A 26,041-nucleotide genomic window follows, 5' to 3' on the forward strand; every position below is an offset into this window, starting at 1 on the left:
AGGGAAGGAAAGTGGGTGGTGGTCTGGTGGATGAGGAGATTCCTTACTCATGGGTCAAGTCAAGACTACTGATGTTTCACATGCTGTCAACATAGCACCATTGGAGAACAGAGAGGGAGAATCTAATACAGAGTAGAGATAATGTACAGTAGTTGGATATTTTTATAATGTACACTGCAGACACACATAAAACTTAAAGGGTCAGGAAATTGAAAATGCGGCACAATTCTCAGTTCTGGGAGATGGTCACTTCCGGTCACTAACTCAGTTGGGAATGTTGCCTTTTGTGTTTGTCTGAGTATTTTGTCCATTTGCAAATGATTTCCATTTCTTCATCCTTCCAATCAGACTCAGGCTGTCTCAGGCAAGCCTTGAGAGACACATAATGGACTGTCATCATGCTGATAAAGACAGGCATTTCAGCACTTAAAGCACTTTCAGAGCACTTTCAGACTCTTTGTAGTCAAATGTTTTGATTTCCACCAAGCAAATATGTCTCGGACAACCGCCAAGACTTTTTAGTGAATATATTTCAAAAAGTGTTATTGATGAAACAAGAATGTGTTCCCTCAAATGCTAATTGTCCTTAAACCCCACTCATCGGTGCCAAAGAATGTTTCACCATCACATGGTATCAGTTCTGATAGAAGCATACCTTTGATAACCAAAATGTACTCTGTATATTTATGATTCAAAACTTTGCTTGTTGAAGGAGCCACTAATAATAGTTGGACCGGTGATTATCTGTACTAATGAAGAGTTGAGACACTGTTTTACTTCCCCTGCAGAGTGCCACATAAGCAAATGCTAATTTCTTCCCATTAAAAGCACTTTCAGTTGCACCTGGTACTAAGAGTTCTAATCATGACATAGATTCTAACGAGGGAAGAAGAGCATCCCTTGAAATCAAGTACACCCAAAACAACTAAGACTCAGTCACTGCATTACCAACCGTAAGCATGTGTGTATGATTGCCTGCTTTGACCCGACAACCTGAGAGATGTTTGGTGGTACCTTTAAATCCAATTGATATATCTCTGCTGTACCTCAGATCGCAGATCTGCAGATCGATGCAAATAGATACTGAACTCGGTGACATTCACACTGTTGTTACAGGCTGACAATATTGATACCATCTGTCTCACACTGGTATATTCCAAGAGAGGTAGTAGCTAGACATATGTCCAATGTCCAAGGGTAAGCTGGGGGGCAAGCGTTGTGCAGACCAAGGCAGGTTTGCAGTAGATAATGGATTGGCCTGGAGCCCACGGATTTGACCAATCACCTGAGGCAATACACAGGGGTCAAATAAGTGGGGGTAGACAGAGGGATGAGATCTTCAGGTTAAGTCATCAGAAGGGGAACCTGTTGACTTCACACATGGGCTAACCCTGAGCTGACTACAAGCATTATCATCACTCATCCCAACGTCTGTCTCCAGTGCAGAGGGTTTTTCTTCAATTTTCCCTTCTATCGAGGAGATTTGCATGTCCTATATGGGAGAGCCATCTTTTACGAAGAAGTTGGTTTCAAATTATGATAAATGACACCTATGCTGGGTTAAAAACAATGCAATTTGGGTAAATATTGGACAGCACACACTTTGGTTTATTTTGACTCAGCCAGTTGGGTCACAAACAACCCATTTTTTTCTTTAAGTTGTGTTGTTGTTGCTGGTTTATTAAGCTATGATCCAACAGGGCAGATCAGAAGACTGGAGGCGTGACTTAGTAGGTGTGTGGCTTTCAGATATTTATTTTTGGCCACCCATGAGAGTAAATGTAAATCCAGTTCTGTTGTATTGTCAGCACATGTAAAGGTTCAGCACGAACACATTTGTAGTTTTAATAAGGCTTACGCAAGAGTACGCGTTTCTTAAGTGCCTATGCATGTCCTAATGTTGGGATAATTACCACTATGTTATAATAGTGTCATGAATTTTATATAAAGATAATTATTGTGCAAAAACAGAAGGAACGTGTTTATTTTCAGCTTACCAACTTAACATGATGAACATGAATGCCCGAAAATAACTTTCTGAAAGCCACGCCCCCAGTAGGCCAATTCTTTGGATTACCAAACATGGGTTAATTTAACCATCAGTTGGGTTTTTATTCACTTTCATGCTACAGTAGGTTGACCCAGTAGATCAGTCTTTAGAAGTGGTGACCTAATGGGGCCGTGCCTTTCAGATAGGTCTTTTTGGCCAACCTTGACCGTGACCTGTTCATCATATTATGTTAGTATACCGCAAATTAAAATGCCCCTTCACTATTTTACACACTATATATTTTATTTGATTGTTTAAATATCCTAAAAGTAATAATTATCCCAACTTTGGGATATATACGTAATCACTTGAGAAACTCAACTTCTGCAAGTGTCATTAAGCTACAAAAGTGTCCGTGCTCAACCGTAACAAATATTGTATGGACAATACAACAGAACAGATTAACCGGAATAACAGATGAACCGGAATAACATTTACTCTCAACGGTGTCCCAACTGGCTGGGTCAAAAAATAACCCAACGTGTGTTCTGTCCACTGTTTACCCTCCCACTGGGATGTTTTTAACCCAGCATTTTTTTTTTTAGAGTGAACGTGCCAGCCTTACCAATCAAGTGGAACTGCAACCAGACAGGGATTGATCTTTTTTTTATTAGCACCTCTTTGTGTTCGGAGAGATTGGTGTAAATAATGTGTAGCTCGACCGTACGTTGGAAAGCAATTAAATCCAGTCACTGCAAAAGTGTTTCCCTGTCCATCATGGACAAGTGATTCCTTTCAGGCAATTTCGAGTTCCACAGTTATCCATTTGGTATTTGCAATGCTCCCAAACACAAACTCCTGTAGCTCCCTTTCCTCCCCTTGTCCCACACCACACCTTTGTTCAAGGTGAGGAGAAAACTCCTGCAGGGAAGGGTTTTAGTTCCGTGTTGGAAGAAGAATGGTGTTCTCAGTCTTAGTAATGTCATGTTACAGAATTCATACAGTGAACATTAGCTACAACATGGACATCGCAGCCGACAATAGTGACATGTTGTCCCACATTCCACAGAAGGCAATGAATGAACTGAACCTAAAGAACATCTTTGAGTGAGGTTTATAGAGAGAGACCTTTTACATATTGCATTTCATGGTCCTTGAGTTACTTTAGACCCATTGCTGTAGAATGAGGAAGGCAAGAGACAATGTAATATCGGTAGTCTATACTCATTACACTAATAGAGTGAAGTAATTTACTGTATCGAGGGATCTTGTTGTGCACAGTGTCCAGTCACAGTGGGGAAAACAGGTGAGTGTTTGACTGAGCTTTTTCAGGCGGATTGTCACTATGACAGGCTGCCTTGGCAACAGTCAGAGTAGGGCGACTGTGGCAGAGGGGGAAATGAGCAGTGGCAGAGTTGTAAATTACACAGGAAGTCAATTCTGGAGAATAGCTTAATGAACCCATAGGCAGACGTCTTCTGAACTCAAACGGTTCCCTTTTGAGAACCTTCTCTACCTTGGTACAATCCATTACACTGCCAGTCCTAGCACTTGCCCTGCTCAGTTTGTCATCCAACTCTCTCATCCTGAGTCTTTTTTTTTTTTGCATCAGTCTATTATGTTGGGGAAGGTTATGGATTTCAGTCAACTCTTGGAGAACCAATATCATTATGGCCTTATTTCAGAGGAAGAAATTAGTTGGAGAGTATTTCTGTTAGGCTTATGAGAAGGGGATATTGGGAACAGGGAACTAGGACATTGCATAGTGGGCTTATCACTGAAATGACTTAGGTCATTCTTAGATCTTTTGCTGTACCTGTTTCCGCAGCATTTAGTATTTCCCATACATAATCAGTTTGCTCCATGTTTGACGTCCAAGTTGTAATCTAATGTCCTCTTCATTGCAATGTCACTCAAGTGGTTGAGTTTAATGCAGGCTGTAAATAAAGTAAACAGCAACAGGAAAAGTGGAGATGAAATCTATTCAGAGGCCCGTGCTGAAAAAAAGACCGGAACTCTAACAGTGATGAGGAGGCAGTGGTGAGGAAGAGGGCACATGTGATTACCCACGTGATTTATCGGATGACATTGAGAGGCAATCTAACGGTCCAACGCTTATTTGTGGACTTTCTTAATTCCCTGTCCACAACGTCCATTTGGGTGTCAGAGTTGCCAGCCTAAATTACTTTTCGATGCTCATCATAACAGTAAACCCATAAAAAATGAGTGTGTGTGTGTGTGTGTGTGTGTGTGTGTGTGTGTGTGTGTGTGTGTGTGTGTGTGTGTGTGTACCTGCACCATTTTTATTGCTTGCCAATAAATATCAAGGCTATAAGAGCAGGTGACTCACAATGTAATCAAGCTCAGAAACAAGTCAAACACATACTTCAGCCTAGAGTCGATGTCCGCTCCCCCGCGGAAATGTAATTAGCATAATTTAAAAATCCCCATAAAATCTGCCTATTTAAACTAGAGATATCTGGGGGTTTTTGCACGGGCTGCATCTCAGTCCACCACATCCGCTAATGGTGGCCTTCCGCATCTGGGGTGGAAGGTTGCCGAGCCACAGCGATGTTTGTCAGACAATGAGACATTCCGAAAATTGTTCTCACGAAAATGTCTGAACGGTTTGGCCGACAAAAACTAGTACGGCCACTCTATGGAAAGATGAGACAATCACAATGTTGTGCTCCGTTTTGATTTACGACCCCCCGTCACGGGACTCTTCTGAAGTAGGTACCCGACGATCTGCAAACTTCTGTCTGTAGAGTCCGAACAGTTTGGGCTACACACTATATGACCCCGCTATGGAAAGGCGAGATGTTTTGCTCTCCACAAAGCCTCACAAGACTCGTCTGAAGATAGTCCGGTACCAGTTTTTAAAAAATGATGGAAGTATATTTGTAAGCAGTGCCAAAGGCAGGGGTTAAATATGGGTAATTGATCCCCCCTGCTTAAACTCTTAAGGATTACAGGGGTTGCTGTGAATTTGACAGTAGTTCACAGGCAGCATGGTGGCAAGTAAAATATGCCAACTGCATTATAAATACCTCATCAATGCAGGTACTGTGTAATAACACACAGTACAATTACAGTCAAATTTACTGAATTAGCCATTTAAAAAAGTAAATGCTACCGTAATTGGAGTGAATGGATGAATGAATGAAATTCACTAAGGGACGGAGTTTGTATTTCACAGTATTTTACTGTAATTACAAGGGATTGTTGCAAGCAGGCGTTTATAGCATACGAATGAATATTTTATGTTTTATGTCACTTGCACTTCTGGAGGCCTTAACAAAGGAATCCAAACTGGGCAAAACAGATCAAAAGGACATGGCAAAATGCTCAACCATCCGAGGTTTAAGCCTTGCTGTCCGTCCAATCTGTCCCCTATACATTTTCAATTTCCCGAACAGTCACTCTGATTCCCATGTAAAATAGCCTTCCAAGCGACTAAAATATCACCCATAATATTTGTTTTGGATATAAATGCAAAAAAAATTGACAAAAGCAAACAAGCTTATATTCATGAGCTTGCCTTGACTGACAGCACTGTCAAAGGTGTTATCTTGTCAATGGAGAAATGCACACTAACAGGGATATAAACACATTTGAGAGAAATAAGCTTTTTGTGTGTATGGAACATTTCTGGGATCTTTTATTTCAGCTCATGAAACATGGGACCAACACTTTACATGTTGTGTTTGTATTTTTGTTCAGGATATATTTGCAATGTAGAGTATCTATGTAGATATATAAACCACACCCCTCTGCAAACACGCCTTCTCCGATGTTGGTTACAAGGCGATACTTATTTAAAGTAGGTAAGAGAATAACGTGTTACCATTGGTGTATTAAAATGAGAGTTAGGGTGAAGGGGATGTCAACCTACCCTCTTAATAATCCTGAATCCAAGTGTTAGACATGGGGGAGGGGACCAGTAACTTAATGATCAAACTTTATCAATATAGAAGCAACAATCATTTTTTTAATACTTTGGTCGCCATACTTTGATCTGGTTTCATACAAATATCATCAATTTTCATGAAAATCATAATTTGACTGTTTATGACCACTAAATTGTTGGGGCGTTGTAATCACATATGAGTTCAATTGATACAACATTCTTACTCACAGGTGCAACAAATATATCAAATCAAATGTATTTATATAGCCCTTTGTACATCAGCTGATATCTCAAAGTGCTGTACAGAAACCCAGCCTAAAACCCCAAACAGCAAGCAATGCAGGTGTAGAAGCACAGTGGCTAGGAAAAACTCCCTAGAAAGGCCAAAATCTAGGAAGAAACCTAGAGATGAACCAGGCTATGAGGGTTGGCCATTCCTCTTATGGCTGTGCCAGGTGAAGAATATAACAGAACATGGCCAAGATGTTCAAATGTTCATAAATGACTAGCATGGTTAAATATTAATAATCACAGTAGTTGTCGAGGGTGCAGAAAGTCAGCACCTCAGGAGTAAATGTCAGTTGGCTTTTCATAGCCGATCATTAAGAATATCTCTACCACTGCTGCTGTTTCTAGAGAGTTGAAAACAGCAGGTCTGGGACAGGTAGCACGTCCGGTGAACAGGTCAGGATTCCATAGCCGCAGGCAGAACAGTTGAAACTGGAGCAGCAGCATGGCCAGGTGGACTGGGGACAGCGAGTCATCATGCCAGGTAGTCCTGAGGCATGGTCCTAGGGCTTAGGTCTTCCGAGAGAGAGAAATAGAGAGAGAAGTGGAGAGAGCATACTTAAATTCACACAGGACACCGGATAAAACAGGAGAAGTACTCCAGATATAAAAAACTGACCCTAGCCCCCCGACACATAAACTACTGCAGCATAAATACTGGAGGCTGAGACAGGAGGGGTCAGGAGACACTGTGGCCCCATCCGATATAGCCTCTTCCAAGACACCTAAAAACGGGTTAATGAGCCAGAAACAACAATACCATGCACCCACTAATTAATGGTCAAAAGGTTTGTGGTGCTCCAAAGATATGGTACGGTACTGTATTCTGTGGGGGATAATTACAATACCATTTGAAATACAGCATTTTTCATCCAATGCACTATAATTTACAGTATACTAAAGTTAAACGTTTCAGAGATTTTTACTGTTGATAATACCTACAATTACCGTCTATATTACATATATTACAGTACACACACACACATTGAAGAAAGGGTCTCCATTCTATGATACTTTAGATTCAACACTCACAGGACAGTAGATGATTTTGAAGTGCAGACGGAGTGTGTAATGGCTTACGCATATACTGTACTATCACAAGTCAGAGAAAGCCATGAAGGAGTGGTGTTTATGTTCCCGAGTGGGCTGCTGAACAGCCATACTAGAGTGATCTCAGTCTCGGGTGTAATGGACGACTGACAGAGAATCTCTCCCCTGTAAATCACATGGCTGCTCTCTATTTAGCGGCTGACTGAACAGCTTCCTCCCTCGGCCAGGTACAAAACAAGCTAGTTTTGGAGAGAAACTTCACTCAATGGTCAGGAACAGTTCTGTTGGTAGTATTTGACTTGGGCAATATTGCGTCTTATTGAAGGTTAGTAATAGTCACGCATGTCAAATGGGGGGAAATATGCATGTTTAGCCATGGGATTCAGGTTAGAAATAATGCCATTTGACCTATTTATAAACAGATCATGAAACCTTACAAAGGGTGAAGTATTAGTCAATTAGTGTACTGAAATGTAGCTATAAGTTATAATTAAGGAAATTACATAAACTGAGAGGAGAGTGAAATGTGTAGCATTGTGCAAATTCTGGGAGATAGAAATGTTTTATCAGACCACAGACCACACATTGTGTTTGCCTGAGCTTTGAGGGAAATGGGAAAATTTCAGCTGGTAAGTCACCTTGGTGGAAAATGAATGAATACCTACATTTCTGGGACCTCACAACAATGCAACAGTGCATGTGTGCGTGTGTGCGTGCGTCAGTCAGTATCTGCGTTACCATGGTAACTAATCCTATTTACTGAGAATTGGATCCATTATTCAGGTATTTGGTCTCAAAGCAGAATAGATCTTATCTCCCTTTCTCCTGTCTCAGGGACACTGAAGCAAGAGACCAGGACGATCAGTGATTGTTTTCTCTGTTACTGAATATTGCACTTAACTCTGTTATTGTATTCCAAGGTCAATTCAATTACAGTATACAGCATGGTACTCTTTTAGACATTAACAACGGTGGCACCAGTTTGCTTGTTTGACACGGGGTAAATGCTTATGTGGTCCCCCAAATCACAACAGTTGTCACATTATTGGTCGTGCAAACCTTTACAACAACTGCTCCCCGGGCGCCGATGACGTGGATGTCGATTAAGGCATCATGGGGTTGGGCTTTAAATGCGGAAGACACATTTCAGTTGAATGCAGTCAGTTCTGTAACTCACTAGGTATCCCCTTTTTCCCTAGTAAAATGTCTCAATCAGTGTGATGAATGCTAGTCTGAGAGATTCCATTGAGATGCTGAAGACAGCCCTGAAGGAGATTAGTGAACTTGGTATAGCAGTGACAAGCATGGTGTTTTGCGCTCTAGGTGCAGGGCTGTCACATCGAGAAGCATTGAATGAAGTGCTGTACAGCCCAAATCTGTGTATTTCAAGCCTATTCCTGTTGACACAAGGACTCTGTGCAACCCGATGATATCTTTATAACTGACAATGCTACAATGTTATGTAAGGGCCAATGACAAGCTCACTTAAAATGGTTGTGAGGGCGGCATTCAGAAGTCATAATCCATTTCAGGGGACATTTTGACATCACACAAAAAGAGACACTGTTGTAAAAATAGACGTATCACTTCAAATACTTGTGCAAAATGTATTCAAAACAAATTTGTGACTGATCACTAGTATGCTCAATATGTGATATAAACTTGTTGCAGTCATCTCACATGGTTTAGTTGTCTGCGGTGTTCATTATTGCTACTCTCACTTGATCATTGCACTAGCATAAAATAAACCAAAGTTGAACATGCTGTCTTCTCTCCATTCACATTAGATCAACTCTCAGCAAAGGGGTTGGGGTTAACTAGTGACTCTAAAGCCCTCTACTCCTTGTATCTGTCTGTGTCCCAGGAGGGCAACCGGAGGAGGATGACCGGTAAGATTCAGACCAGCAACGTGACCAACAAGAATGACCCGCGCTCCCTCAACTCCAGAGTCTTCATCGGCAACCTCAACACCGCCATCGTCAAGAAGACCGACATCGAGGTCATCTTCGCCAAGTATGGCAGGATCGTAGGCTGCTCCGTTCACAAGGGCTTCGCCTTCGTCCAGTACATCAGCGAGAGGAATGCTCGCGCCGCCGTGGCCGGAGAAAACGCACGTATCATCGCTGGACAGCCGCTCGGTGAGTTGCCATTTTGATTTTCCCTGGTTTCTCATGTGAGCATCAGATTTTCTTTCAGTGTTGAGTTAATTGTTTTGACCTCTTTTAGCCAACATATAGCCAGGAAATGGCTTGGTAAACTTGGACATTTGGTTTCAAGTGCATTATGCATCTGTACTCATTGCCATTGAACACAGCAATAGTTTTAATATAGACTGTGCTATTTTAGAGTAATGGACTGTATGTCCCTCATGGGGACCCATCATGCCTGAGACGTCTTTTAGGCTTGTTTAGATGCTCTCATGGTTCTCGAGGTTGAAGAGTATGTATGTCGTGCTGTTCTCGGGAAAGGGGACCTGCTGAATCCATTAGTTTAAGTAGTAGCGTATGTCAACACAGTTAGAATGTGGCTCACTAAAGTATGTCAAGTTCCTTTAAGAGTTCCTGTGGCTAAAACCACTAAAGGAAAGCACAGACCTGTTTTCTTTTTGTAAAAATTCAGGCAGTAGCTACCTCTTTGTTCACTCTGTTTCAAAAATGTTTTCTTTCAACTGAATATGACCTTGGTTGACACACTGCAATGCTAGTTTCAGGGTTGTTTTGCTGTGCCAAGGTTAGCATTTAAAACCTTTTCTGTGACTCTAGATCTATAGATTTTGAGTAGGTGAGCCTCTAAACAGCAGCCATTTTGGTTCTCACCTTTTAAAATTTCTTCAGTGTGTTCCCTCAGGAGACATAAAGATAAATTACAGATGCGCTACAGCAGTACACCGTCTAACTGAAATCCCTGACCTCTCTTGGGACCACTACTTTTAACAAGGAGGTGCTACAGATAACTTACCCTTTAACTGCAGTCTCATTATCCAATTGACCTGCTTTCAGAAAAGTTGTTTTGTTTTTGCAATGTAAATTTGTGGCACAAAGCATCAGCTCTCTATACATAATGCAGAATATAGCCAAGAGACCACTATTAAAACTAGCCCATTTGGTTAGATGTAATTGCATGCAAGGGCAGTGAGAGTGTGTCAAAGAGAGAGAAAAAGTAGAAGATAAAAAGGAGAGAAATGATGGTGTTGTGTAGAGAGGAAACAAGAGAGCGAGTGAAAGAGAGAGAAAGCGAGAGAGAGACAGAGAGAGAGAGTGTGTGTGTGTGTGAGGGAGAAAGCGAGAGAGAGACAGAGAGAGAGTGTGTGTGTGTGTGTGTGTGTGTGTGAGAGAGAGAGAGAGAGAGAGAGAGAGAGAGAAAGAGAGAGAGAGAGAGAGAGAGAGAGAGAGAGAGAGAGAGAGAGAGGGAGAGAGAGAGAGATCCTCCCATGCCCCTTATATAATCTTCCAGCAACACACAGGTCTGTTGGTTATTACATGAGTGATAGCTGGCTAGATGACTGATGATGGCTAATGCACTGAAAATGTCTTTCAGTATTTTAGGCCTTTCACTTGCAGTTTCTGTGTTAGCCTGAACTTGTGCATTCAGAATGTAAACAGAACAGACAGAACCATTGGCTAATGGAATCCAGTCAGGGAGTTAGATACCATCGCCAAGCCTCTATTACGCCAAGCTCCCTCTTTCTCTCTCTGCAGTCATGGCGAGTGTCCTGGAGAGCCCTGCTGGATGTTACATATTTATACTATCCGACATTGCTTTACGATAAGCAACTTGAATATAAATATTTATTTTCATAAAGCCACTCGCTTTGCGGTTTCCTGAAGACGCACACAGCCTCAGGCTGTTTTCTATTTACAAACCCCATATCAGAATACAAATGTTGAAGCTATTCAGCGTTCAATAACTCTGTCACTAGCTCTACTTTGGTGATTCTGTCACTGAAGACCCATTAGTAGAGAAGGAGACAGAGCTTAATCTCAGGCATACTGATGTGTGTTTATGGAACTACCTGAAGTGCTGTGGGTCCGACACGGCAGTATGTGGTTGTTTTTTGGGTGTTACATAAAGACCAACATTATGACATATTTCTCTTAACTTTCCCAAATTTCACAGGTTTTCCAGAAATCCCGGTTGGAAGATTCCCAGATTTTCTTCTTATTACTTCCAGATTTTGGGGAAATCTTCTATCTGAGATTTCAAGTAAACCTACAGGAATTACAGGAAATTTGCAACCCTAATGATGACCCGTTTTGTCACAAGGTTATCATGATACATTGCTTACCAAATAATCTAAAAACTCCTTGAATACTTTTAAAGTGACAGGAAATTTTCCATTAGATTTTTGCAGATGACACTGCATTTCTTGTGTTCTACTGCTCTCTGCTCTTTCTACCTACCTTATGAGTGGTAGTGCATGGTATTTTCATCACTTCCCAAAGGTCATCGACATGATCACTCAATCTACAAATCATGTGGCAGAGTAATGTTTGGAAACACATCCCCGATTGACAATTATGAATATTCATTCTCATTCTCCTGGACTGATATGCTTCAATAACATTGTGTAGAGTTGTGAATGTGCAGTACAATTATACATCGAGGACCGGCTCTCCCAAATGGACGACTTGCTGAACCTGTTCTCCCTCTCCATAAATTTTCATGAAAGGAAATTGTGCTGTTAAGCCTGTCAGTTGCTTGTGGCCTAAACACCATGGTGAAAATAGTAATATAAGTGTGATGTGCCATTGTAAATCTTGCAAAAAGGAGAGAGTTGCAACCCACTACTAGTGTTATGGCATTGGAAGGTCAATTGTCATTGTCTAGCATTAGGGGTTATGGCATTTGTCATGTCTTGCAGGCTATTTGATGCCTATTTTAACAACCACACTACCCTTCTCCTTCTCATTCAGTTCATGTTGTTAGAGTATTCCTCCCCTTTGGCTGATGGCTGTGTGGAAGTTTCCCGTTGGCACCATAACGACAGTTAACATTCATGCCACCATAGCGCATCATCTGAGATGACAGTTCCCTTACCTCACCCTTCATTGGGCTGCCATGGTTACGTAACTTTAGAGACTGAGTCGCAGCCCTGAGCCATCCCAGCATGCAGTGTACCCTTCCACGTGTCAGCACAGCGCAGTGTCCAAATCCACATATGCTCAACGAGAGGAACTCCAGGAGGTCCTGAGGATGACACAACATGCTTCACCTACATTTCTGCCTGCAGCACTGCAACCTCAGAATAGAAAACGGACAGAGAAAATAAAAGCTTTTGTCTTGGAGAGATGTTTACTGGACTCTTGCTGCAAGTAGACCTGAAAAGAAATTGAATTAGCAGTCCATCTATAATTCATCAAAACATACGCCCTCATTTTATATTTATATAGATTTGTCATATGGTTGAGATGGCTGATCTTGTGCTTCATGTCTTCCTTACTGAATCCATAAATTGACCAGTAGCATTCTCAGCTTAGTTTTCCCCTGTTTCTAGTGTTGTTTGTTATAAGACTTACTGCATTGTGGAAGTTCTTGAGAGCTTAATTGAGATTGTACGGTATATCCTTGACAGGTTCAGTGCAAAGGTATGTGAACCGGTATTGGATGAATATTGTATGATGCTGCCCAGCTTGCTGACCAGGTTGTTTATAACAACTGTGAGTTCCATACACTGTAAAAATAAATGTTTAGGATCTGAACACATAACTAAACACTCTAATATAATAACGTTTTTTAAACGTGTCAAGGCATTTTGAATTTCAATAAAAAATATGTCACAGTGCTTAGAACTGTTTATTTGCATTTGGGTTTAAAAAACTAAACACATGGGGTGTTGTTTTAACACTGTGGTGTTTAAAGCTGTATTTCCATATTTCCCAGCATGCATTTCCGGTGACTGTGTGTGGTACCCACCCATGATTGTGTTATTCAGTGACAGACATACGGTTATTGCATTCAATAACTTAATTTGTTGAGGGCTTTCACAAGTGGTTGCTTAAGTAAATGCATTTTAATTAAAAGGTTATGATTAATGACTTTATATTACACATGGCATAAGGCCTTTAGATATGGCCTAGTTATCCACAACATTGTGGTCTGAAAATCTTGGCTCGTGAGTCTCATCAGACTTCAATGTCACAATATGATTGTTTGTGAAATGATTCATTCCTATCAAATTACAGCCAGAAAGACAATAGCCAAGAATTTGACTATTTTATCACCCACAACCTGAAATCAGAATGACTGCTATGGTGAAGGACTTAACAGATAAAACTACCGAAACCTAAACTGGAACAACAATCTCAGTAACGGGTTCAATTAGTTTATAAAATGTCAATTATTTATCTTGTGTAGTATAAGATCAATGAATTATTAAATGTGTATACTGTAGATATTATAACAAACTATTCAAAAAAAAATCCAATAGTGCGTGACTGCATCCTGCAATTTGGGGCATTCCTGCATCTGAAGGAACGCCTCCATTCGAGCATCCCATTGGTTCCTCCATGAACACCCCCTCCCCTCGAGTATCCCATTGGTTCCTGCATGTACAAGGCAAAGCAAGACAAAGGAGCTGATCGTGAACTACAGGAAAAGGCGGGCCGAACAGGCCCCCATTAACATTGACGTGCTGTAGTGGAACGGGTCGAGAGTTTCAAGTTCCTTGAGGTCCACATCACCAACGAACTATCATGATCCAAACACACCAAGACAGTCGTGAAGAGGACACGACAAAACCTTTTCCCCCTCAGGAGACTGAAAATATTTGGCATGGGTCCCCAGATCCTCAAAAAGTTCTACAGCTGCACCATCGAGAGCATCCTGACCGGTTGCATCACCGCCTGGTATGGCAACTACTCAGCATCTGCCCGTAAAGCGCTACAGAGGGTAGTACGTATGGCCCAGTACATTACAGGGGCCAAGCTTCCTGCCATCCAGGACCTATATAATAGGCGGTGTCAGAGGAAAGCCCATAAAATTGTCAGAGACTCCAGTCACCCAAGTCATAGACTGTTTTCTCTACTACCGCATGGCAAGTGGTACCGGAGCGCCAAGTCTAGGACCTAATGGCTCCTTAACAGCTTCTACCCCAAGCCATAAGACTGCTGAACACTTAATCAAATGGCCACCAGACTATTTACATTGACCCCCCCCCCTCCATTTGTTTTGTACACTGCTGCTACTCACTGTTTATTAAATCAAATCAAATCAAATCAAATTTTATTTGTCACATACACATGGTTAGCAGATGTTAATGCGAGTGTAGCGAAATGCTTGTGCTTCTAGTTCCGACAATGCAGTAATAACGAGCAAGTAATCTAACTAACAATTCCAAAAAAAACTACTGTCATACACAGTGTAAGGGGATAAAGAATATGTACATAAGGATATATGAATGAGTGATGGTACAGAGCAGCATAGGCAAGATACAGTAGATGATATCGAGTACAGTATATACATATGAGATAAGTATGTAAACCAAGTGGCATAGTTAAAGTGGCTAGTGATACATGTATTACATAAGGATGCAGTCGATGATATAGAGTACAGTATCAACGTATGCATATGAGATGAACAATGTAGGGTAAGTAACATTATATAAGGTAGCATTGTTTAAAGTGGCTAGTGATATATTTGCATCATTTCCCATCGATTCCCATGATTAAAGTGGCTGGAGTAGAGTCAGTGTCATTGACAGTGTGTTGGCAGTAGCCACTCAATGTTAGTGGTGGCTGTTTAACAGTCTGATGGCCTTGAGATAGAAGCTGTTTTTCAGTCTCTCGGTCCCAGCTTTGATGCACCTGTACTGACCTCGCCTTCTGGATGGCAGCGGGGTGAACAGGCAGTGGCTCGGGTGGTTGATGTCCTTGATGATCTTTATGGCCTTCCTGTAGCATCGGGTGGTGTAGGTGTCCTGGAGGGCAGGTAGTTTGCCCCGGTGATGCGTTGTGCAGACCTCACTACCCTCTGGAGAGCCTTACGGTTGAGGGCGGTGCAGTTGCCATACCAGGCGGTGATACAGCCCGCCAGGATGCTCTCGATTGTGCATCTGTAGAAGTTTGTGAGTGCTTTTGGTGACAAGCCGAATTTCTTCAGCCTCCTGAGGTTGAAGAGGCGCTGCTGCGCCTTCCTCACGATGCTGTCTGTGTGAGTGGACCAATTCAGTTTGTCTGTGATGTGTATGCCGAGGAACTTAAAACTTGCTACCCTCTCCACTACTGTTCCATCGATGTGGATGGGGGTGTTCCCTCTGCTGTTTCCTGAAGTCCACAATCATCTCCTTAGTTTTGTTGACGTTGAGTGTGAGGTTATTTTCCTGACACCACACTCCGAGGGCCCTCACCTCCTCCCTGTAGGCCGTCTCGTCGTTGTTGGTAATCAAGCCTACCACTGTTGTGTCGTCCGCAAACTTGATGATTGAGTTGGAGGCGTGAATGGCCACGCTTCCGTGGGTGAACAGGGAGTACAGGAGAGGGCTCAGAACGCACCCTTGTGGGGCCCCAGTGTTGAGGATCAGCGGGGAGGAGATGTTGTTGCCTACCCTCACCACCTGGGGGCGGCCCGTCAGGAAGTCCAGTACCCAGTTGCAGAGGGCGGGGTCGAGACCCAGGGTCTCGAGCTTGATGACGAGCTTGGAGGGTACTATGGTGTTGAATGCCGAGCTGTAGTCGATGAACAGCATTCTCACATAGGTATTCCTCTTGTCCAGATGGGTTAGGGCAGTGTGCAGTGTGGTTGAGATTGCATCGTCTGTGGACCTATTTGGGCGGTAAGCAAATTGGAGTGGGTCAAGGGTGTCAGGTAGGGTGGAGGTGATATGGTCCTTGACTAGTCTCTCAAAGCACTTCATGATGACGGATGTGAGTGCTACAGGGCGGTAGTCGTTTAGCTCAGTTACCTTAGCTTTCTTGGGAACAGGAACAATGGTGGCCCTCTTGAAGCATGTGGGAACAGCAGACTGGTATAGGGATTGATTGATATTATCTATGCATAGTAACTTCACCCCTACCTACATATAGTTTATTTGGTAAATATTTTCTTAACTCTTCTTGAACTTCAATGTTGGTTAAGGGCATGTAAGTAAGCATTTCACGGTAAGGTCTACACTTGTTGTATTCGGCGCATGTGACAAATAAACGTTGATTTGATTTTGATTAACGCACCCCCCCGAGCACTCCATTGGGTTCTGCATTAACGGAAATAACTACACAGTAGTGTAACAACAACACCACGCAATGTAAAATATTTATTGAATCAAATGTCCTATTCAGTTGTGTTGAAATGTAGGCGACAGACGTTCCTAACACTGAAATAAAAGGCATGGAAGTCACATCATTTTCTAATGACGAAATACACTCTAAACAGGACGATGGGAAAGTAAACATGAGTGATTAAAGTCATTAGTGTTCAAACAATAGTGTTTTCCTGGTTGGAAACTGCTTGGAAAAAGTTGACTTTCATTTTTAATTCATGTGATAACACTTATTTTCAAATCTAAATGCCTGATATTTACATTTTAAACACTGACGTTTAGGTTATAAAGATGTCACATGTTTCATGGTTTTACAGTTTTACAGATGTTCTGGAGAAAAAAAAATCATAATCATTGATTGACTCATTTCTATCTTGATGGTGGTAAAGAGAATATTATGAACAGAAATATTGTTTTGTACCTCCCCTGTGTCTTGTAGTGTTTTGTTGTAACTGTGTTTAGTGTTTGTGAGCCTGGTGGCAGCAGGAGTGTGTGGCTGGCAAGGAGAGATGGAGACACTGGTAGAGAAGACTGATAGGATAACACAACATGCTGTTAGAGTGGCCGGGTATAAAGAGTCCTGAGCCTCCAGCTCCAAATAGAGAGAGGAGGAAAGGAAGAGAAAGGGAGAAAAATAGAGAGAGCGTACAAACATTTCCAGAGAAACTCGTCATTCATTTTTTTTCTGTTTCCCCCTTTTAAATCTATGGAGAGAAATGAACAACAGAAATGTGAGTCCAACAGAAATGTATTCACACATCACAAACAATAAATGTTGATATGATGTTGTGTAACCTCCAATCATCTAACAGTGTAACTCTATATCACCTGCTGCCATCCAAAGCTCTAACCCAAGGTGCAATGGCCAATATGTGGCCCATATTGTATGCACACCTTGTGTGCACTTCACCTGAACAGTAGAGGGGCTTCTGCTATTATATTATAGCCGTAATGAGCACAGTGAAGGGTAATGAATGATGGATCACCTATCGCTGTGTCTCCAAATGGAATTGGCAAGAGTTAGGCACATACATAACAAAGTGATTTAGATGCAAAATCCATCCTAAGCGGATTACAGTGGCAGCGACTCCGCAATCAATCGTCATTTTGGGCCAACATGATGCATGGCAAGTAGAAACACACGTAGAAAATAACCAGTGGAGTGGAGGGTGGAAGGAAGGGAACGAGGGAGGGAATGAGGGAGTTAGGGATGGAGGGAGAGAGGGAGGGAGGGAATGAGGGAGTTAGGGATGGATGGAGGGAGTGAGCGAGGGAATGAGGGAGGGAATGAGGGAGTTAGGGATGAAGGGAGGGAGGGAGGGAGGGAAGGAGGGAGTTATGGATGGATGGAGGGAGGGAGGGAGGGAATGAGGGAGTTAGGGATGGATGGAGGGAGGGAGGGAATGAGGGAGGGAATGAGGGAGTTAGGGTTGGAGGGAGAGAGGGAGGGAGGGAATGAGGGAGTTAGGGATGGATGGAGGGAGGGAGCGAGGGAATGAGGGAGGGAATGAGGGAGTTAGGATGGAGGGAATGAGGGAGTTAGGGAGTTAGGGATGGATGGAGGGAGGGAGGGAGTTAGGGATGGAGGGAGAGAGGGGGAATGAGGGAGTTAGGGATGGATAGAGGGAGGGAGGGAGGGAATGAGGGAGTTAGGGATGGAGGGAGGGAGGGAATGATGGAGGGAGGGAGGGGCAGGATGAAATGACAGTAGGGCCTCTTCCAAACTCTACATAGTATCTGTGTCTGCCTCTGTAATCTCTCTTTCTCTCCTGCTCTCTTTCTTCATCCCACTCTCCCACCTGTCTGTGCCACATTGCTTTTGGAACAGAAAGGAAAGGTCACACCATCTCTTCATAAAATGGCAGCTTATCCATCTCCTCCATTCAAATAAATCATTCAGTCCCACAATCTTACACACTACCATAGTCAGCAGATTTAGTCAAATGTTGAACCTGAAAAGGTTCAAATGTCCCTATGGATGCTGAACAAAAGAACAGCATGGAGCTTTGAAATGATTTAAGAATAAGCTTCAGAGGCTAGTATGTAACCAGTGATGGCAGATACTGTATTAGGCGATCACTCGAGATACATAGGTGTACGATAGTTTCCATGAATCAACAGAAGCCACAGGATTTTCTGATTTGGGGGTCTATTCAATCCGTATTGCAGAAGTTCAGCGTTACAGCGTAATTGAAATTTCAAGGCCATGTTCCCACGTTAGCGGAGACTGCATTGACGGTAAACACTGCACATGTCGGCTCAGTTGGAAATGACCTTTACATATCCATTGTGCAATCTATAATGCTTCAGTGATACAGATTGAATAGAGCCCTTGATCTTCAAGGTTACGCCAAGGAAACATGAGGCCGTTTCAGTCAGGGGTGTGCAATGCTGTTTCACTGTGGCCCTCACCTATAGCCCTCACAAAGTTGTGAGGACCATAGTTAAGCAGCATTGCACAACCCCTGACTGAATGGAGTTCTGTGGGGATTGTAGTATGGAACTAGAAAGGCCAATCCTTCCTGATCCACTGGACTGAGCTTTGCCAGGACTAACCCCATAAGACCCACTCTCTGTCTTTTATGTCCCTGCGTTTGGTTCTGAGGCTTCGACTCTGTGTAGTGTGTGCGTGTGTGTGTGTGTGTGTGTGTGCGTGTGTGCGGGAGGGAGGGAGGACATGAAGGAGGTTTCTACTCTTTGCTCTCCTCCAGAGGCAAAAAATAAGGAATTTAAGACACCTCACTGGAATGATAATTTCAAAACAACTCTCTCTCTCGTTCTCACACACACGCACACACAAACTTGTCTGTATAGTAGAGAGTCCTTGTGGGTGATTAAAATGCACCCTGACTGTCTGTCTGCTCTCTCATTAATCACACACTGACACACTGAGGTGGACTCACAGTGTGATCACAGTGTGTGAATATACGCTGTGTTCTCATCACACTACTCCACACAGCTATTATGATGAATATTCACCTGAAAGAGCTCCACGTAGAACCATAACACTTAATATACAGCATGTAAGAACACTGTGACCATAATGCTGAAAGCAGTGTGTCTTCAGCGGGATACTGCGTACACAAGGCTGAATATACAGCAGAAAATGGGAACTGCACAGGGATCCTATTCTGTATATAATAGGATAATAATTCGGAAGATACAGCACACAGTGTGCTTTGAGAGAGAGAGAGAGAGAGAGAGAGAGAGAGAGAGAGAGAGAGGGGGGAGAAAGAGAGAGGGAGGGAGGGAGAGAGAGAGAGAGAGAGAGAGAGAAAGAGAGGGGGCTTGGCAGGTCTATTAAAGCTCTGTGTGCTGTGACTCTGATTCACTGCTCAGCTTTTCCAGCCTCCTGAACCTAGATTTCTAATCACAGAATTAGCAGTGTTTGTCCTGCCAACATGCAGCCTATAATCCATCTCACTTTGCCCAGGCTGTGCTTCTGTATAGCCCCATGGAGAGGTGTGTGTGTGTGTGTGTGTTTGTGTGTGCGCGTGCTTCTGAGTCTTTGTTGGCCAGCAATGACCACAGCAGGGCTGAATCCACTCAGCTAAACATCTCTCTCTCTCTCTTTTTATCTTTTTCTCGCTCTCCCTCATACACTGTAAACCCCAAGGCATTTTGAACTCAAAGTCAATGAAAAGTCATTATCACTTCAAATGTTCATGTGATACTGATTCAAAATTAAATGAGAAGTCACATCAACTCTAATTTTCTTTCCCTTTATGCTCTACTGCAGGTAGATTTGTTTTAGAATAGTTTTTAATATCTGTGTTTTTGCATGTCCGTTGAGAAATTGATTGATTGATCGTATGCCACACAATAATAACATACATTTTTCTGCTGAAATGGTTGTTCCAGTTTAAATGGCTTAGGTCGTCTCCTCACACTGTTCCTAACCCTGGCAGTCATTATGAATGCAAGGTTGCGGGTGAATACAAATGTCAACTGCTGGATATCCTAACTCTGGCTCGATTCCAATATGAATTACACTTCACTTTGCAAGCAAGCATAATGTGACTTTTCGGTAGGGTTGCAAAATTCTGATACATTTCCCAGGTTTTCGAGAAATCCCTGTTCGAATATTCCTGGATATCCTTCAACCAGGATTTTTGGAAAATCTGGGAAATTTGGGAAAGTTACTGGAATTTTGCAACCCTACTTGCAGGCCTGAAGTGAGTTTTAGACCGACCTTCCCAAATTCCCGGAGATGTTCTAGCCTCTTCGGTGAGACGCCAGGCAGCCTGGGAGTCCTGCAGAGAAACGAAGACGCTGGCAGAGAGGCGGACGTGCGGGGATCTTAGCGAGATTGAGACACAGATCGACCCGTCCTCCATTAGCGAGCATACTACTCGCAAATGTTCAATCATTAGTGAATAAACTTGACAAACTCAGAGCGAGGATCTCCTTCTGGAGAGACATCAGATTCTTCAACATACTCTGTTTTCTGAGACTTGGCTTTCCCCCGACAGGGATTATTGCCACAGCTGTGTACATCCCTCCCCAAGCCGACACAAAAAATGCTCTCTAGGATCTTCATTGGACAATGAACAAAATGGGGATCGCGTACCTGGAGCCAGCGTTCATTGTTGTGGGGGACTTTAACCAAAGTAATTTAAGGCCCTCTCCTGTCCTCCTTTCGGCATATCAGACCACGACTCTATTTTGCTTCTCCCCGCCTACAAACAAAGACTCAAGAGGGACATTCCGGTGGTCAGATCTGCGCAACCAAGACTGTTTTGATCACGTGGACTGGAATATGTTCCAGGTCACTTCTGGCGATAACATCATTGAATACGTCAACTCAGTCACTGGATTCATAAAAAAATACACAGATGATGTGATACCGATGGTGACTTTCAAAACTTACCAGAATCAAAAGAAGTGGATTTACGGCAGCCCTTTCAGAAAATTGAAGGAGAGAGATGCTGCTTATAAATACCGAAAAGTGACAGAGGACAAGCGTATGGTTAAACAGTACAAACACGATCTACGCAGATCGATCAAGGTGGCGAGACAAAAGTATAGGGACAAAGTGGAGGAGCAATTTAGTGAGTCATACACGAGGCGTATGTGGCAGGGGCCTCTAACAATCACAGATCCCTAGCCGCACCCTCAAGCATGTGCAGACCAGCTAGCTGATGTGTTTTCTGAGGTTTTCAATCTCTCTCTTGCTCAGGCCGTTATCCCGACCTGCTTCAAGATGTCCACTATCATCCCCATTTACAAAAAAGGTAAACTAACTGAACTGAATGACTACTGACCTGTAGCACTCCCTTCTGTCATCATGAAGTTCTTCGAGATGCTAGTCAAAGACCACATGACCTTCTCATGCCCGATGTTGCCTACTCCCGACTCCCTCCAATTTGTCTACCGCCCAACAGATCCACGGACGACACAATCTCCATTGCACTGCACACTGCCTTGACCCACCTGGACAAAAGGAATACCATACTCCTCCCTATGCAACTAGGCCTGAACTTCCTGACGAGCCATCCCCATGTGGTGAAGGTAGGCAATATCACCTCCTCCACACTGACCCTCAACATTTCCCCACAAGGCTACGTCCTTAGTCCCCTCCTGTACTCCCTGTATACCCACGACTGTGTGGCTTCACACAGTTCCAACTCCATCATCAAGTTCGCTGATGACATGAATGTAGTAAGCCTGATTACCAACAACGATGAGATGGACTACAGAGAGGAGGTATGCACTCTTGAATTTCAGCAAAGCAAAGGACCTGATTGTGGACTTCAGGAGGAACCAGGCTGGGCACGCCCCCATCCTCATCAATGGGGCCACCGTGGACATGGTCAAAAATGTCAAGTTCCTTGGCATACATATCTCAGAGGAGCTGAAATGGTCAAGCCACACAGACACTGTGGTGAAGAAGGCACGACAGTGACTTTTCAACCTCAGGAGACTGAAGAAATTTGGCCTATCCCCAAGTGACAGTGTTCTCAGTGTTTTACAAGAGCATCATCGAAAACCATACTGCCGGGTTTCATCACAGCCTGGTACAGCAACTCCACCACTGGTGACCACAAGGCTCTACAGAGGGTGGTACGCTCAGCCAAACACATCATTGGGTGCATACCAGTTTCCCTCTATGGACAAGTATCCTTGTTTACACACTTCAGCACTTTTAACTGCAGCAACTGTATAGAATTTAAAACTAGTTGTATATGCAGTACCAGTCAAAAGCTTGGGCACACCTACTCATTCAAGGGCTTTTATTTATTTTGACTATTTTCTACATTGTAGAATAATAGTGAAGACATCAAAACTATGAAAAAGCACATATGGAATCAAGTAGTAACCAAAAAAGTGTTAATCAAATCAAAATATATTATATATTTGAGATTATTCAAAGTAGCCACCCTTTGCCTTGATGACAGCTTTACACACTCTTTGGCATTCTCTCAACCAGCTTCACCTGGAGTGCTTCTCCAAGGAGTTCCCACATATGCTGAGCACTGCTTTTCCTTCACTCTGCGGTCCAACTCATCCCAAACCATCTCAGTTGGTTTGAGGTCAGGTCATCTGATGCAGCACTCCATCACTCTCGTTCTTGGTCAAATAGCCCTTACACAGCCTGGAGGTGTGTTGAGTCATTGTCCTGATAAAAACAAATGATAGTCCCACTAAGCACAATCCAGATGGTTAAGTGTGCCTTGAATTCTAAATAAATCACAGACAGTGTCACCAGCAAAGCACCATCACACCTCCTCCTCCATTGTGGGAATTACACATTTGGAGATCTATTCACCTACTCTGCGTCTTTCAAATACATGGCGGTTGGAACCAAAAATCTCAAATTTGGACTCATCAGACCAAAGAACATTGCTCGTGTTTCTTGGCCCAAGCAAGTCTCTTCTTATTATTGGTGTCCTTTAATAGTGTTTTTTTTTGCAGCAATTTGACCATGAAGGCCCCATTTCACGCAGTCTCCTCTGAACAGTTGATATTGAGATGTGTCTGTTACTTGAACTCTGTAAAGCATTTATTTGGGCTACAATTTCTGAGACTGGTAACTCTAATGAACTAATCCTCTGCAGCAGAGGTAACTCTGGGTCTTCCTTTCCTGTGGCGGTCCTCATGAGGGCCAGTTTCATCATAGCGCTTGATGGTTTTTGTGACTGCACTTGAATAAACTTTAAACTTTCTTGACATTTTCAGCATTGTCTTAAAGTAGTGATGGACTGTTGTTTCTCTTTGCTTATTTGAGCTGTTCTTGTCATAATATGGACTTGGTCTTTTACCAAATAGGGCTATCTTCAGTATACCAACCCTACCTTGTCACAACACAACTGAATGGCTCAAACACATTAAGAAGGAAAGAAATTCCACAAATTAACTTTTAACAAGGCACACCTGTTAATTGAAATGATACTCCTCCCTATGTGTGCTCCATCATGCTGGAAAAGGCATTGTTCATCACCAAACTGTTCCTGGATGGTTGGAAGAAGTTGCTCTCGCAGGATGTGTTGGTACAATTCTTTATTCATGGCTGTGTTCTTAGGCAAAATTGTGAGTGAGCCCACTCCCTTGGCTGAGAAGCAACCCCACACATGAATGGTCTCAGGATGCTTTACTGTTGGCATGACACAGGACTGATGGTAGCGCTCACCTGGTCTTCTCCGGACAAGCTTTTTTCCGGATGCCCCAAACAATCGGAAAGGGGATTCATCAGAGAAAATGACTTTACAGCAGTCCTCAGCAGTCCAATCCCTGTACCTTTTGCAGAACATCAGTCTGTCCCTGATGTTTTTCCTGGAGAGAAGTGGCTTCTTTGCTGCCCTTCTTGACACCAGGCCATCCTCCAAAAGTCTTTGCCTCACTGTGTGTGCAGATGCACTCACACCTACCTGCTGCATTCCTGGGCAAGCTCTGTACTGGTGGTGCCCGGATCCCGCAGCTGAATCAACTTTAGGAGACGGTCCTGGCGCTTGCTGGACTTTCTTGGGTTCCCTGAAACCTTCTTCACAACAATTGAACCGCTTTCCTTGAAGTTCTTGATGATCCAATAAATGGTTGATTTAGGTGCAATATTACTGGAAGCAATATCCTTGTCTGTGAAGCCCTTTTTGTGCAAAGCAATGTTGACGGCACCTGTTTCCTTGCAGGTAACCATGGCTGACAGAGGAAGAACAATGATTCCAAGCACCACCCTCCTTTTGAAGCTTCCAGTCTGTTATTCAAACTCAATCAGCATGACAGAGGGATCTCCAGCCTTGTCCTCGTCAACACTCACACCTGTGTTAACGAGAGAATCACTGACATGATGTCAGCTGGTACTTTTGTGGCAGGGCTGAAATGCAGTGGAATTTTTGGGGGGGATTCAGTTCATTTGCATGGCAAATAGGGACTTTGCAATTCATCTGATCACTCTTCATAACATTCTGGAGTATATGCAAATTGCCTTCATACAAACTGAGGCAGCAGACTTTGTGAAAATGAATATTTGTGTCATTCTCAAAACTTTTGGCCATGACTGTACAATGTAGAAAATAGTAAAAAATTAAAATAAAAAAAAACCTGGAATGAGTAGATGTGTCCAAACTTGACTGGTACTGTATGTATACAGTGCCTTCGGAAAGTATTCAGACCCTTTGACTTTTTCCACATTTTGTTACGTTACATATAGCCTTATTCTACAATTGATTCAAATTTTGTTTTCTACGCACAGTACCCCAACACGACAAATCAAAACAGATGAAATGGTTTTTTTGCTAATTTATATATATACAGTGCCTTGCGAAAGTATTCGGCCCCCATGAACTTTGCGACCTTTTGCCACATTTCAGGCTACAAACATAAAGATATTAAACTGTATTTTTTGTGAAGAATCAACAACAAGTGGGACACAATCATGAAGTGGAACGACATTTACAAACTTTTTTAACAAATCAAAAACTGAAAAATTGGGCGTGCAAAATTATTCAGCCCCTTTACTTTCAGTGCAGCAAACTCTCTCCAGAAGTTCAGTGAGGATCTCTGAATGATCCAATGTTGACCTAAATGACTAATGATGATAAATACAATCCACCTGGGTGTAATCAAGTCTCCGTATAAATGCACCTGCACTGTAATAGTCTCAGAGGTCCGTTAAAAGCGCAGAGAGCATCATGAAGAACAAGGAACACACCAGGCAGGTCCGAGATACTGTTGTGAAGAAGTTTAAAGCCAGATTTGGATACAAAAAGATTTCCCAAGCTTTAAACATCCCAAGGAGCACTGTGCAAGCGATAATATTGAAATGGAAGGAGTATCAGACCACTGCAAATCTACCAAGACCTGGCCGTCCCTCTAAACGTTCAGCTCATACAAGGAGAAGACTGATCAGAGATGCAGCCAAGAGGCCCGTGATCACTCTGGATGAACTGCAGAGATCTACAGCTGAGGTGGGAGACTCTGTCCATAGGACAACAATCAGTCGTATATTGCACAAATCTGGCCTTTATGGAAGAGTGGCAAGAAGAAAGCCATTTCTTAAAGATATCCATAAAAAGTGCCGTTTAAAGTTTGCCACAAGCCACCTGGGAGACAC

At 42.9% G+C, this 26,041-nt stretch overlaps 1 protein-coding gene across 3 annotated transcripts in view; it reads left to right on the forward strand.

Annotated features, from left to right (window-relative positions):
• LOC112227902 (RNA-binding Raly-like protein) overlaps positions 1-26,041 on the forward strand; it is a 156,889-nt gene that overhangs the window by 58,143 nt on the left and 72,705 nt on the right. For all 3 annotated transcript variants that reach the window (XM_024392892.2, XM_024392894.2, XM_024392893.2), the window contains exon 2: positions 9,103-9,376. In XM_024392892.2, the coding sequence (XP_024248660.1) occupies positions 9,121-9,376 (256 nt within the window). In that variant the 5' untranslated portion in view covers positions 9,103-9,120. The remainder of the gene's footprint in view (positions 1-9,102; positions 9,377-26,041) is intronic.

The sequence above is a fragment of the Oncorhynchus tshawytscha genome, linkage group LG29, assembly GCF_018296145.1.
Source record: "Oncorhynchus tshawytscha isolate Ot180627B linkage group LG29, Otsh_v2.0, whole genome shotgun sequence".
Lineage (NCBI taxonomy): Eukaryota > Metazoa > Chordata > Actinopteri > Salmoniformes > Salmonidae > Oncorhynchus > Oncorhynchus tshawytscha.